The 15289-nt window shown below is 52.7% G+C and overlaps 1 protein-coding gene across 2 annotated transcripts in view; it reads right to left on the bottom strand.

The window, feature by feature from the left end:
• Window positions 1-12878, bottom strand: part of FLT4 (fms related receptor tyrosine kinase 4) — a 38054-nt gene extending 25176 nt beyond the window's left edge. For both annotated transcript variants that reach the window (XM_085298039.1, XM_085298038.1), the window contains exons 1-6: window positions 12784-12878; window positions 6672-6946; window positions 2314-2426; window positions 1280-1442; window positions 822-961; window positions 157-325 (exon numbers count right to left, since the gene is read on the bottom strand). In XM_085298039.1, the coding sequence (XP_085154165.1) occupies window positions 157-325; window positions 822-961; window positions 1280-1442; window positions 2314-2426; window positions 6672-6946; window positions 12784-12860 (937 nt within the window). In that variant the 5' untranslated portion in view covers window positions 12861-12878. The remainder of the gene's footprint in view (window positions 1-156; window positions 326-821; window positions 962-1279; window positions 1443-2313; window positions 2427-6671; window positions 6947-12783) is intronic.
• Window positions 12879-15289: the final 2411 nt, after the last annotated feature.

Raw genomic sequence — 15289 nt, forward strand, 5'->3', positions numbered from 1 at the left:
GCTGAGAGCCAAAGATCTCCTTCTGACTCGTCATCGTGAGCCACTGATAGACCCTCCACTGTGTCTTGGGCCAAGCACTTCCCAAGAAGTCTGGGGATTGCTCTGCTCACTGACTTGGCTCTCAAGCCAGCTGTGAGGGAATGGAAGGTGCTGTACCATGCACGATGACATCGGTGCTCTCCTCCAGCATCTGGGCACCATTGGTYGCGGTGCATGTGTACTTCCCCAGATCCTGCTGGCTCACGTTCTGGAGGGTGAGGATGCTGGAAAGCTCTGTGTGTGTCTGCAGGGACCGGCGCTCGGGCTCTGTCACTGCCCGCTGTGTCTGGTGGGAGACGGTAGAGAGAAGGGGATGAAAGACATGTCAAAGGGACAGGCCATGTGGATGGGCTCCTCAGGCTTGCACTTCTTGCTGCCCAGTGCTTGCCTCTCCCCAGACATCCCAGGCAGATGATTCTACCAGTAACTGTCATCCTTGAGGATGGGAAGGCAATAAGCCCTGCCCTGACTGGCAGCCCAAAGCTAGGTTGCAGTTCAGCACAGATTTTGCTCCAATCTACAGGAGTAACMAGGCTGGAAGCCTTGTAGCTGAACACAGTGATGACCTCAGGGAACTTCCCTCTGCAAATATGCACAACAACCTGCCTCTACCATGTGGCAAAATGCAGTGGGGAAGGGAACTACCTGCAGGCTCTTGGTAACTAGGTCTGTGAGGCTGGAATAGCTCCTGAAAGCTCCTGGCAAGAGGAACATTGAAAGACCTGGAGGGGGTGACTCGGGTAGGGAAGGCGTTCAGTGCATAGTAAGCTCTCTGCCAGTACCTGTTTGCCAGGGTAAGTCCACTGGAAGCGGACRCCGGAGTTGAACTCAGCCCACACCGTGCAGTTGAGGACCAACTTCTCTCCCACTAGCAGCTCCATGGCTTTCTTGGGGTACAACTGGATGTCATACAGCTCGCTCCCTGATGCACAGGAGGCAAGTAAAAGACATTTGTGATCAATTAACTCTTTGAAACTAGATGTGAATATTGGAAAGCAGTACAAAACACATTAGCAACCCGGGAACCTGCAGCTCGGACTATGTGGTCGCAGGAGGCTAGGTGGCCTAATACTGCTTGGTGCATCTCAGCCTGGCACACAGTGGAGAAGATATGAGCATGATGCAGAGTCTACTGAGTTAAGCCATGACCATAACAACCCTGTGAGACACCCTGRGGATACAGCACTGCACAGCCGCAAAGCCGCTCAAACTGCCTCCATGTATGTGCCCAAATCCTCACCTGCAATGTGGATGATGAAGAAATTGGATTTGAAGACCTTCTTGTCAATGACAGTCTCACACTGGACGAACAAGGAGTCTCTGATCAGGTGCGTGGGTACCTGCACCCCCTTCTTGTTGTCCCAGAAAATGCTTTTCCCATCTGGGTGGATGAGGGAATTTTGCTGGAAAAAAGCAACATTTTGCTAAATGAAATGAGAAGGTAACAATATTCCCATCCCACCCCTTCCTGGCTTCCTGCAGGTTTAATGTGGCCTTTTTGTGGGAAGGAAAGATGCAGCATCATGTCATGCCTGTCTCCTGCCCTCCCACCAGAGTCTGTAATCTAGGAATYGCGGCTGTCTGTGCGGCCCTGAGCGGCCGTGTGCTGCACAGCGAGCCTCACCGTCTGCAGAGTGGGCCAGAGACTTCCAGGAATGGAAACTGATAGTGATAGCTAAGGAAACTGGTGCTGATGTCCCAAATGTAAGCCCCAATAGGATGAGTGCTGACCTTGGATAGTGTCCTTTGCGGGCAAGGGAAAGGCCCCTGGCCCCCAGAGTGTCCCTGGAGGCCTTTGTACAATAGTAACACTCATCCTGGAAGGATGTATTTGCATTGTGAAGAAAAAAGAAGAAAAAAAAGGCATGCTGATAATAGAGTTGTTTTTAGTCATCAGCCCCAGTGCTGCAGCCTCCTCCCTCCTGGGGCTGTCGACCACCTAGAGAATTTGTAGATCACAGAGACCAGAGCAAGCAGGGGATGCTGTGGGGAAATGGGATTAAAACCGAGTAAGTCTTGTTTTGTTTTACAGAGCTCCAGGGAACAGGAGCAAGGCTGGCAGGAAACCCATGGGGTCTGCCCAAGGGAACTGGACAGCACAGTTTCAACCAGCAAATAAAACGAGGAAGCCAGTGCCTTGTACTTTCCATGGAAAATGTATTCCATGCATTTTCCATTCCTGGCAGCGCCTGTCCTGCTTCCACTCCAGCAATTAAAAATGCACAACAAATGCACTACAGCCTGGCCCAGAGCCTCACACAGCCAAGCTCTCACCGAGATCAGCGTGACGTTGAGATTGGGGATGGACACAAGGCATGGTACCCAGGTGTTCTCCTTCTTGCTGATGAGGAGGGTCTCCGGTTTGTTGATAAATGGCTGTTCGAAATCTGAGGAAGAGACAGGAGGAAAAGAACAACTAAATAGAGCCAAGAGAAGAACCAGGATGAGGGTGGAACCAGAAGAAAAGGAAGCTTTCTGGCTTTCATAGACACAGCATGAGCTTGCCAGAGGGAGTGGTGCTGAGCTGGATGGCCCAATTTGCAATAGCCAGCAGAGACACCCCGAACTGGGGAATGTCAAGGGAGCAGCAGGATAGGTGCTCAGGCTGGCTGGCTCCTCCACCCCAAACATCACGCCAGCCGTGCGAGCAGTATGCCTGCGCCATTTGGGCACTGCTGCAAACCACCTCCCCCTGCTTGGTCCCCCCAAGGTCTCCGCCTGTGTTTGACCCAGGCCTTTGAGAGTAGTTGGTCTCCATTTGAGCTCAGCTCCTGCCCAGCTGGTGCCTGTGCACGGCCCCAYGTCTGCGGACAGCGCAGAGCCACGCTGCCTCGGCGCGGCAGCTGGCAGTGCGACCTTCCAGCAGGGAGGAAGTGATCCGCAGCGCAATGGTATGCAGATGTCATCCTGCAGCGATCCCGGCCAGCAGATAAACAAATGAGCCAAGATTTCCAGGGCTGCCAACCCACKGCCTCCCAACTTCTGCAAACACAAATATTGACAGGAAGAGCAAAAACACCCAAAATTAATCATTGAGATGACTTAGCAAGTCCAGTGGCATTGTGCTAAACCTCCTCCATGGAGGACATGCAATACAAGCCCCCAGAAGCAAACGCCCGCAGAAGGGACTGCCCTGTCCTGCTCCGCGTGCTGCCTGCACCCAGTGAGACAAGCCCTCTGCAGGTCTCCATGGCCAAGGGAAGTCAATAGCAGTAAAGGAGCTCTGCTGTGGCCCTGAGTCRTCATGCCAGGCACCATTAGGACAGAGCACAGAGATAACCTGACCCCATAGAGCCGGCAAGCTAGCAGGACAGCAGGGACACCCTTTCCACCTGCAAAGAGCTGGAGAGATCAAGAGACAAAACCCACTTGTCTCCYAAACCATAGTCAGTCAGAGAGCCAGGGTGAGGCTTGTCTTCTAGCTTCTCGTGTCAGTTGCTGCTGAGGCACTTGCTCACCTGACTGCTTGGCAATGCTTTTCTTCAAAACTAGTATTTCAATTTCAATTTTTTTCAACTCTTTGGACACTCCTGAATAAGGAGAGCCCACCAGGCACATTGGATCAGCCACCAACATTGACTAAATGGGAGAAGGACAAAACTGGAAGAGGAGATGACAAGCTGCAGGGCCGTGAGGCCTTCCCYGGCAGCACATCACTGATGCACAATTTCTTCTGAAATACCATCCCCTGCCTGCCCACTTCTGCAGAGACACATGTCTTCATGGGCTGCTATACATTGAGGCTGGTCCCTAGTGTCTCCAAAGACTGCTATTGCCAGCCTTCTTCCTCTGAAAGAGTAACATCTCTGTAAACGTCTACTCAGTACGTGGCCATGATCTGCTTTGTTTGTGGAAACTATTCCCAGGTGAGGGGGCTGCATAAGGAGATCATGGGTCCCCAGACGGGAGATGTGGGACTGCCACAGGGAGCTGCTGGGGGAAATCTTACAGCTTCTGGTACACTGGGAATCAGACTGAATCATCCCAGTGGTCTTAACAGCTACTCTTTACTCATCTGGATCGCAGTTAAACTATTGATTTCAAGGGACCATTTGTCCAGCCTGAGGCCTGAGATCCTTTTTCTCTACTACCCAACCCCTAAAGCTGCCCATCTAAAATGACAAATCAGAGATCAAAGTAGTAATGATCTCCATTTGGGAATCCTGCTGTTCAATTCACATTGGCCCCAACACAATCCTACCTAGTTCTCACATTAAGTGCATACGAGAATTCCTTTAATTTTTGGTATGTAAAGCTGTTGCTTCAGTCATAGTCATCATGCAAGGACCTACCCTGGGTCAAGTGCTTTTTTCTACACCTTAAGGGGAAAAAAAAGCCATGCAGAGGGAACGTGTTGGTCAGCTGTTCATAAAAACATGGACTGCCCAAGGAAGCCTTATCTTTATTTTCTGTAGCTTTTCACTGCCACAAGACTACTATCCTCTGAAATCACCAATATGTTTCTGAATGTAAACACATTCCTCTTTCCTTTCCTGAGCCCTGGGCATCTGAGAGGGAGGAGGCACAAGTGGTAGAGGTGAGAGACCATGAGGTCCCCTCCAAGCTCAGATGGCAGCCAAGAGCTAACCGATYTACTGGGCAGACCCTGCTGCCAATGAGCTTGTGATTCATGCACTAACCCCCCAACTCTGACCACTTTSCATATTTTCTGTAAGGCTGTTTTAATGAGTCAAATGGGAATAATTTAGCATCTTCTTCATTAATATATGTTAGGCCTTACGAGATGAGGGATGTACATATCCTATTCCACCCTGTCAAGGCATTCCTTTATGTTTACAGCACTATCTATAGAAGCAATAAAATACACACCTAACCAGTCACACAGGAAATAAGACATAAGTGTGAAAAGTTCAGCTGAGAGCTGAGTTGCAGGTAAAGCACAGAGGAACCCATTTTTCCAGCCAAKCACAGATATGTTGTTCCTGGCAATTCCACCAAAATCTTAACATGAGAAATGAGGTTGATGGCTAAATCTGTGGTCTGATCATGCTGTCTCTGAACATCCCTGACACTTACATCAGCCCTCCCAAGCTCTCCAGGGACAGCTTCACATTGTAGCCCAGCTCAGCAGGAACAGACAGGGCTTTATTGGGAGGTTCTGCAATGGCCATGGTTACCATATGCCTGGGTTTTCCTGGACATGTCCCTTCTTTTGCCTGGAAAGTCTGTCCCAGCAGATCCTGTGGTTTCCTTGGTGTTTGATAGCCATAAGAGGGCACAGCCTGACTGGAATTAGAGTGAACATGTACTGTATAACTGTGAAGTGTTGGCTGGATCTGTTGCATGCATGCTGTCCACAAGCACTGTGAGTGCTACGCGCCCTGTGAGATTTATTGCCCAAAAGCTACACTGCATGTGCACCCTTCCTGCCATTGTAAACAGGAGAGTCATTAGTGAGCTACAGATGAGGCCAGGGGTGAGAGAAGGTGGCCAAAGGGACAGAGAAAGCAGAGTTTGCTGGATTGCACACCACGCCTGACTGTTCTGGGAGATTTGAAGGCTGCAATTAAAAAAAAAATACACTTCCACAGACAAATCAGGTCTTGCAAAAGCACACCCTGCACATAAACCAGGCAGGTGGTACTCATTTTCTGCCACATGCATAAGCWGCTTTCTGCCTCCATCCTGACCCAGTCCTCAGGAGCAGGGTCTGAGTGCCCATCTCCAACGCATGGACATCTTCTCATGACATGGCTGGGGTGCAGGGAAGCACTGTCCAGTTTTACTGATGGACAGCAGAGCTCATGGGAGGATGAGGCAATTGCCCAAACAACACAAACCCCAAYTCCTCGACAGCAGCTACCCCACAGCTTTTTGTGATTTGCCTCTGCATTTTTTCTCTGCCTAGTGGCAAATTTGGCTTTGCTCTGGGACTGCTGAAAAATGTGACTTGTATGTCATGACCTGCCTGGTTCATGACAACTGCACCAACTAATAAAAATGGCAGTGGAAAGAGAAATAGCTCAGCCAACTGTTTCCAGGGGACAGCGCTCATTTATCTCGCTCCAGTAAGCTACTAGTAGTGTGGCGGGGCAGTTGGAGCTCCTTGGGCATGGGGAAATGGAGCACTGGCCCTGCAGCTCTGCAGCCCTTTGCTGAGCCAAAGTCCAGGCTCCAGGCCTGGTGGACAGCCCATCTCCTCAAGAACACATCTCACTGTGCTGCCCGTGTGGGCAGCCCCTGCTCGGACAGCACGGAGCAGAGGTGTATGGGGCAGGGAGCTCCGTGGCCATCCATCAGAGAGAGGAGGCTGCACGTTCTTCTGAGAGCCCCCACCTGCCCAGAGACTAATTCTTGTGKTTTTTTCTAGTAGTTGAGTGTCTCCGAGGCTGGCTCTTGCTCCTTAAATTCCTGCATTCCAGCTYGGCTGGAGCAATGCCCCTGGGCCGGGAAGTAAATGAATCCCGGGCACTGCTGTGATCCCCCAGAACAGGACGGATATTGATTCCCTCGCAGCACGGGGAGCCAGCATGTGGTGGCTCGGCTCTGCTCTGCTGCCCTGGGAAGCTGAGAGCATGTCAGGCTTTTTAATCTTCCTGATTTTATGCCAGTGTGTAGGCTGCTCTTGAGCTYCCCCAGCCCAAAGGCACGCACCGCTGGAAGGCTCTTACCTCTGACGAACACATAGGTGCTGACCGCCGTGGTGCCCTCGATTTTGGCATCAATATACTTGTAGTAACAGCGGTAGGAACCCGTGTCATTCGCCTGGGTCTCTGTCAGCACCAGGACTTTGCAGTATGGCTTTGTGCCGGTCCCCTCGCAGTCGTCTTCCCGGATAGCTCTGCCACTGCTGGGGGCTGCTGAGGCCACGGACTCAGTCTCCTTCTCCTTCCCGGCAGGGTCCACCTTGCCCCCGGGCCACGACCACTCCAAGGGGTGCTGGCCTCTAGACACCGGAGAAGGAAAAATTAGTCATGGGCCGGGCAGTGTGGTCTGCGTGGGATACTGGGAGCCTGATGGGACCTCCACTCCCCTCCAACATACCCTGTGGCTCTGCACATGTTTGTGCGTGTCCCAAGCAGCTGTYGCTTTGGGCCACAGTATGGAGGAACAGTCCTGCTTCATGGAAGAAAATGGGCATGAGGAGATGTCCATCAGCCTCACTAATTCAGCGTTTGCCAGGCAAGCAGAGGGCTCGTCCCCTTTCCTGGGCCAGCTCCCAGGGAATGCTAGGCTATAAGACATCAGTCCACTCAAGGGCAGGTCTCCCCCTCCCATGACTTTGTCCTACCAGTCCGGATGCCAGGAGGGGGATGAGTGGAATGGGAAGGAGAATGAGAGGACAGAGGTTTGGAAAGAAAACAAGCAGGAGGCAGAGAAAAAGGAGAGCAAGAAGAAACCAAGAGGAGGCTCAGCTGATCACCTTCTGTCCAGCTGCCAGCTGCTTTTCCTTCCTTGTCACGGTGGGAGGGAGCCAACAGACAGCCACCTGCCCTGGCAGCCCCCGCGAGCCCCAGCACTCTTCTCCGGCCAGCCTAGGGCCACCGCACGTTCCCATCKCTGCTGAGCCGCACACATCCCTCCGATGGAGGGCAACTGCAGAGCCTGGTCACAGGCCTCGCACGCAGCGGGGCCGAAAAACAAACGGAAAAGCCCAGGAACTGCAAGAAGCCCCCAGACAGAGCGTGCACATGTCTGTTTATATATAGCCGAAGATCTCCAGAGCTGGAGATTTGCCTATGCGCATGCAGGCACACGCATGTGCTCTAGCATAGCTTGAAATAGCCACACTTGTTTACTACAAACAAGACAAGCTTTTATTCCATGCTGAAAGTTCCCCTCTGCGAAATCAGAGCCCCTTTCAGAGAAAGGCCTAGTCCACGCTTGAAAGTTTGCCAGTATTGCTGAAAGTCACTCAGGAATGTGCAAAAAAAGAAATGGAAAAAAAGAAGACATCACAAGAGGCAGCTGTAGGGGCAAAAATGGATTTTTATCAGCACCGTTTGTTCTATTGGGGGAAACCGGCTTCATCTGTTACGCAAGCAGGGAATACGCACGTTGGCATAAGCAGGGCCTCCGGCAGGGGACTGCCAGCGCAGCTCGTCGGGCGGATGCTTTTAAGTGCAGCCAGGCCATGACTGTCACCAATAGCTGGGGACAGCGAGGAGGAAGTGAGATAAGGTGCCATCGGAGGGTACAATGGAAGATYTGCTCAGACCCGGCGAGAACAGGATTTCTGTCCAAGCGCGGGGGGGGGGGGAGAGGTGCCCCTTTGTGTCTTCAGCAGATGATTTGCCTTCCTGCAGACTTCACTCTCTTCCAGCTCCTCCAGCTTGCTGCTGAGCTCACGCTGCTGAGCTTGGAGGCTATGCACCACGGTCCCCTGCATCACTGGCCACAAGGGCTCTGCAGTGGTGCCATGTCCCCGGGGACAGCCACGCAGCCACTCTGACTCGGCTCGAATGTCTGGTGCACTAAAAATCCCGCCAGTGCCCGAGGCAGGACTAGACCAGCAGCTCTGGCAGCTTGTCTCCATGAGTCACAGGGGGCTTTTTCAAAGGATCATAGTCTCACAAGCACTTTAATAAAAACAGGACTCCKGGATTTTGCACTGTTCCCATCCTATGCATGTACATGAAACGAATAGTAAATCTCATCACCAAACTGATCACGCAGCAGCCTCTGCTCATGCCCTTTGCTGCTGTGCCCACAGCCCTGCTGCACAGGGTGCAGACTGCGCTGCTGGCCCTGCTCTCAAACCAGGGCTGAGGGCTTCGATGGCCTGGGGGAGCCCCAAAGCCCCTTGCATTTGTGCAGGCATTTTCAGCATTCCATGTGGAATGGGGTAATTGTACAAGTCTCCAGTGTTTCCGCTTTCTGTTTGTTTACCCACTGGGATTTTCACGCATTATCAAATCCACTTGTTTTACTAACCGTCAAGGCTAGCAGGAGCCCAGTGACACGTATTTATATAAACATGGCTCAGAGATGGGCCAACATAAACAGACCTGATGACCAGCCCATGGAGAGCTAGCTATAAGCTAAGGCGTTCCCTGCATCATACGGTGCTCAGTCAAATTCACTGGGGACACAGAAGGTGTCCAAATTTGTGTTGAGTCCAAGTTAGTGCCTTGGTACATTAAGGRGACCAGAAGAAGGCAGGGATGAAAGCAAGCCAGACTTGCTTGGATTTATCTCCAGATCCACTCTCTGTATTTGGGAAAAGGTCCAGGCAGCAGTTTTGGGTGGTTCCCTTCCTCCTATCTGTCACCTTTGAGATCCGTTCCCAAGTTGTTTTCCCTCAGCTCAGCGGTAGTGTTTCCCTGGGCAGTGGAGCCTGCTGATGCCAACTGGAAACAGATGCACCATAGGCTTCTCTGCAGCTGTTTTCCTAAAGCTTCTCATGACGGATGTGCTTCAAGAGAGACAGAGCAATTGGCACCACTTTTCTTCAATCCTCTTTGAAACTCCCAAGCATGATATGATGGACAAACACCATCCACGGCTTTGTAGTTTGGCTGGGATAAGACAGATCCCTCCCCAGAACCAGGAGGATGTTTGGTGCAGTCACATGTGGCATAGGAAAACACAGCCGATACTATAGTATGTCCCTGGACACTGCCCCGGAGCAGCTATGTAGGGGCATTGCCTTGTCCTTCAGTTCTTTTGGCCCCGCTGCAGCACTCATTTCCTCCTCAGCAGCCATGAGGGCTCCGGGGTCAAATACTTCCTTTCTGCCAGAGCAGGGCTTGTGCAGCCGCAAGCATCTGCAAATCAGCGCTGTTAACAAGTCATTGGACAGTAAAGGACTGCCTTGGCCTTTCCTTTCTAAATGCCACGGCTGGATGACGCTTGCCTCTCCACCTGAGTGCCCAGCATCTGTGAGACTGGACGGCTGGGGCCCTGCTGGCACAGCCAGGACCATGTCCTCCCCTTGAAAGCTTTCTGCTGTTGTGCAGTCAGCTCATGTGGGCTCTGCTCCAATATTCATGAGCCGGAACAGCACAAGCACTCCACTTCCTCTCTGGTGCAGGCTGCCGAGGGCATGAATGTAGAGATTCACAATATTCTTTCCTTCCCTTTCAGGATGGGAAGCTAATAAAAGATGCACTGTCCATGGGGGCATTAGTCCCTTCTCACTGCTCTGCCAAATGCTTAGATCAAAACATCACTTCGGCTCCCAGACAGCCCCAGCCTGATCCATATTTTGGGGAATGCTTCACGTATGTGCCTGCCTGGACCTCTCAAGGGCTCAGTATGCTGGATGACAGAGGAACGTGCCTGCATCTCTAGCCATTTGCAAAAGCAGAGACCCAGCACTGGGTGGCTCATTGTGGGTGTGCTATGTCTTTGGGTCTCTGTTAAGCATCCCCAGCTCTCATGTGCCAGAGGCATCCCTTAGCCCATGGCCTGACACAGGCTCTGATCACCACGAAGGCTCGATGGATAGCACAGCAAGAAAGGGGCTGCAGTGCTGCAGATGTGGGAGATCAAAGACTGGCTGTCAGGGAGCCTGACAGTGCAGCTGGCTGCGGGAGTCCCACGCTTGGTGGGTGAAGCTTGAAAGGTTTTCAGGCAGTCTTACATAGAGGATTTAGGGCTCAGCTTCCTGCTGCAGCACTGCTTCAGGTGGGTGGGTACTACTGGCTCCATGGTAGCTCGAAGAGCAGCCAGAGAACATTGTTCTCAAGGGAAGAGCAAGGTTGAACTGAAGCCACCTCCAACACGATGCACAGCAGGGAGCCCCAGACCCTGGATTTGATTTCACAGTCAATTCTGCCCTGCCCTACCACCTCTCCTTTGCCTTTTCACTTGGTGGTCTGCATGTTTTCCCCTTTAGCTTCCATTAACTCAAGCCAGGTCTTCCCAGGGTGGGCCATGGTCCAGGGACCATGGAGATGCAGCTGGGTGTAATCAGAGATTCAGGCACCACAAAAGATTTACTTCTCACTCAAATGARGTAATAGGGTCCCAGGGGCAAAATCCTCTCCTCAACACACTAGAGAAACACAAGCTTCAGAGCAAGAGAGAGAAGGGAGAACCTCTAAGCCCTGCCAGACGTGCTAAGAAGGCACTCCAGACGTACTTGGCTAGCTGCACGTGGTCTGAAGGACACTGTGCAGCCAGAGGGGCACATCTGAGGTAGCCGGGTGCAGTGACAGCAAGCATCATGTAGACAGAGCACCATAACCTCAGTTTCAGGGGATGTAGTGGTGTTTGCAGATGGCCTTGCTGTTCTTTGGCTGGCAAGTTCTCTCCTACCCAGCCTCTGGGAGCCTTGGGTAAAGACGCTCCACCTTTACCTCCGTCATGTCCATGCTGGTATGCTGTATGGATGCCAACATGATGAGCCTGAAAGATGAACTGTGACTCCGCAGCAGGAACAGGGAACTTGCTGCCAGGTGGTCTGGGGAGTCCGAGACAGCAGGCACCTTGTCTGTGCTGCTGCAGCTTCCCCAGGGCAGAGGCTGCTGGCCTGACAGTCCTCTGGTGCCTGCGCAGGGCAGGCATGGGCAGTACAAACCTCTCCCACGCTCCTTCAACCACTTCTYGTATTGCTTCCTGGGCCACTACTGAGAAAGGTTGTGGTGTGACTGCAAACTTGTTCAGAATAATACAGCTTAATCTCCCTCCTACCAAGATTTCAGAGGGCATCAGCTACTGTGTCCCTCTGCAGAAGGAATGGTGATGGCAGAGTGCTGGAGTCCCTAAATGCCCTCCTCCTCCTTTACACTCCTGCAGCAACTATGGGACTGACCAGAGTCCTCTAGCTCTGCATTTCTTCTGGCCTAGCACACACCATGGCTCCTCAGTTCACCACGTGGAAAAGCCCACAGCTGCTTAGCTTCCAAGACCAAGTGAAAGCAGTTCAGTACAGCCATTAACAACCTTTTCTCTACCCCTGTCCCCTGGCTATGAATTGAATCACAGAGTGAGAGCAATGCAGCCTGTTCCAAGAAAAACTAAACATGTTTAGGTCAAGATATGAACCCAGTGCCAGCCAAATGTTTGCAGTAATTGCTTCATGGTTACCTACAACACTGAAAAATACCCACTTGAGACTCCTACTGAATGAATATCCCCRCTGGATACTGAACTCATATCCTAGGCATGAATCCACTTTAAACTTCTGGAAGAAAACTCTAGATTTATTAGGAAAACATCGGTCAGTTCCCCAGTTCATTTTTTTCTTTCCAAGACTGGGGGTACCACAGAGAACATATCCCAGGCTGGAGCACTTGGCTTTATGAATCAGTTTGGACACTGTCTTCTCATACCCAGTCTCCAAAAGGCCAGGTGATTCCCCAGCTCCTCTCACAGAGTTATTCACCAGACCTAGCTGGAGTTTCTGCTCACCTTCATTTGTTCAAATGTATCCCAAACGACCAGCCAGATTTACAAACCAGAACTGTGACACTAGCAGCCGCTGATGAGGTGACAACAAGCAATGTAAGAGAAAGACAAGGAGACTACTTAGGAAGCCAATTTCCCTAAAAAACTTACAAGGAATCTGCCAGGTCAGGCAAGAGTTTCTCTCTTCTTTCTGCTTGTCAGACCACAGCAGAGTTTATCACCATCTCCTTAGAGACTTTTCCAGCTTCTTTTCCAATTAATTAATTAGATGCATTCACACTCAGTTAATGTGGTAGATCTGTAGCCAGCCATGCTAATTTGCAGCTGTCCTGGAGCTAAGGCCTCCCCTGATGGGCTCTCCTTGCCTGGTCCTTCAATGCTTACCAGGTAAAAGCAGTCTGGGCAAAGCTACCCTGGCTGGTTCCTTACCTGCAGGTGATGGTCAGTGTGTCCCTGGAGTTGATGATGTGCTCCTCCTCGGTGATGCTAAGAGTAGGGGGAGTCATGGAATAGCTGCTCACCAGATCTGCAGAGAGGAAGAAGAGAGGGAATGATGCAGACACCTGCTAGCCTGGGCCCACTGCTGTGGGCTGAGCTATCTTGGCACCTTGAGCCCAGAGAAGGGCAAAACCTGCTGAAGGAAACATCTTGTAAAAGTGCTGCAGGTGTCTGCTCCTACAAATTAGTTTGATGCTGACTCACCAGGACAAAAGCGAATCATTTGAGGCCCTTCTGGCTATAGCGAGCAGCTCAATAGATTGTGTGCCCCCCAGGGGCCAGATGAATGGACTAACACATGTTTTCTAGCCAGAAAAAAAAGTTGGAAGACCAGAAACCAGGAAGTCCAGGTGTGGCCATTCCCCATGAAGTAGCTCAGGTTGAGCTTATTTGGACTACTGCTCTGAGATGATCTTATCTGCTATCAGGAGAGAGTCTGCCAAGAGATTCCTCTATACGTGTATAGTTTTGCTGCAATCAGGGGAACAAAAATCCATCTGCACAGGTATCTCAAAGGCAAAACTCTTGCATTTGTGCAGAGACACTCTCAGGAGGCCGCGGACTCTCATGTTCACTGAGCGTCCTAGTGCTCGACACTCTTGGGTATGGGCAGTCACCCAAAGGGGACCAGACCCTTAGGGCTTACAGCAAACCTCTTTCCTTCACACCGCTGCTGGACAAGAATGCCAGGAGTGAAACTATCCAGGCTCACAAGACAGGCAGATAAACACATTATCATTCACTTCTTCTCCCAGCTTTTGTCTGGGAGAGTCCACTTCTGCGGTGCTTGTATCTCCGGCACGCAAGACACGCACCGTAAGTCAGATCCTCATGGACAAAACATCTCAAAGTACTKCTTACTCTCACGGACGTATTCGTTGTTTTTCATTAACAGCGTTGCTGACTGTCATTATTGCGTGATCTTTATCTTAAAACTCCAGCTTCTGGAGACATGAGATAATTAAAAAGAGAAGCGGAGAAGCCTCAGTGACTGCAAAAACAAGCAAGCAAACTAACCAGAAATAGAAAAAAAAGAAATCTGCAATGTGAAAATGTGACTCAGGTAGATGCTAAATGCTAAGGAAGAAAAAAATACAGAAATATGTTCCTAGCTTGATTTTCTAAGGAAATATGTGGTTTTTGCAACCACACTGTGTGCAGGCATATGTCTGTCTCCTTCCCTAATAACATTTAAACCCATTTATCAATTTCAAAAAATGTGACAGAGAGGGCGAGGTCCCAAGGACGTTATGTTTCTCCAGGTTTCACAAGAACTGGCAGCAGAAACACCTTATTCACGTCTCTCCTTGACAACAGCGGCTGGAGAACAGCGGGCCTCCGAGACTCCCCACGGCGCAGCCACGCCGGGAATATTTTCCGCACGGGCAAGGCCCCAAACYTGCCTTCCCCCTTTCGACCACCAGAAAAATTAATTTGTGAGGGAGACGCGATGCGTTCTCTGCCACCAAACGGCACTGGCGGCCGGTCAGGGGCTCCGGCCGCCCTGCTCGGAGGGGCAGGCGCTCCCGCTCCGCCACCGCCGTTTGAAGGCGACGCTGCAAAGCAGAAGGCACCAGGCGGGACGTCGGGCTCCCCGGGGCTCCGGCCGCCACGTGGACGAGCCGGCGAGGGGGGCGAGGCGGGGGCCGGCCGCCCGCGGGACGTGCCGAGCGGCACCCCCCCGGCGCGGGCGGCCTCGTCCTCCCTGATCGTTTCCCGTTTCCTTCCCGCCTCGGAGCGGCTCCGGGAGGTGTGTGTGGGGGGGAGGCGGCCGCCGCCGCGCGCTGCCCCACGACCGCGGTGGGCCCGCTCGCCGCCCCATCCTGCTGACGCCCTCCGCGCCCCGCCGCCCTCTTCCTCTTCCTGCCAGCCGCCGGGGACGGGGTTTTCCTCGCTGCGGCCTCCCTCGTGCCGCCGCGGGGCTGGGCCTTGCGCCGCCGCGGCGGCCATCACGGCCGCCATGCCGCGCTGCGCCGCGTCGCGCCGCGGGCCCCTCCTGGGGACGCGCTGCTTCCACGCTCGTAAACAATGAGTCAACAACAATGGGAGTCGGGTGTAATTAAACAAACAGGTCTCCGACGCCTGCTGCGGGCCCTGGGCCCCGCGGGGCTGGCGGCGCAGCCGGGAGGGGGCCGGGCCGAGGGGAGCCGGAGCGCCCCGTCCGGCTCCCCTGAGCCGCCTCTCGGTGCTGACGGAGAGGGGCGCCGGGTGCTGTCCGATTAGTAAAATCCCTGGAAAAACACCACAAAGTTTATTAAAAAGTACCGGGCGGTGCTCCGGGGACACGGGACCGAGGGCTCGCAGCCGCCTCGCCGTGACCGCAGCTGGCTGCTGCGGGCCCGGGGCGGCCGCAGAGACACGCCGCGGCCTCCCTTCACGCGCGGCCAGCGAGCGGGGCCGGGCGGGCGGAGGGGGAGGGAAGGACCGGCGCGGCCCG

Source organism: Rhea americana, unplaced genomic scaffold (genome assembly GCF_003343005.1).
Source record: "Rhea americana isolate MKP2758 unplaced genomic scaffold, rheAme1 scaffold_135, whole genome shotgun sequence".
In the NCBI taxonomy this organism is placed as follows: domain Eukaryota; kingdom Metazoa; phylum Chordata; class Aves; order Rheiformes; family Rheidae; genus Rhea; species Rhea americana.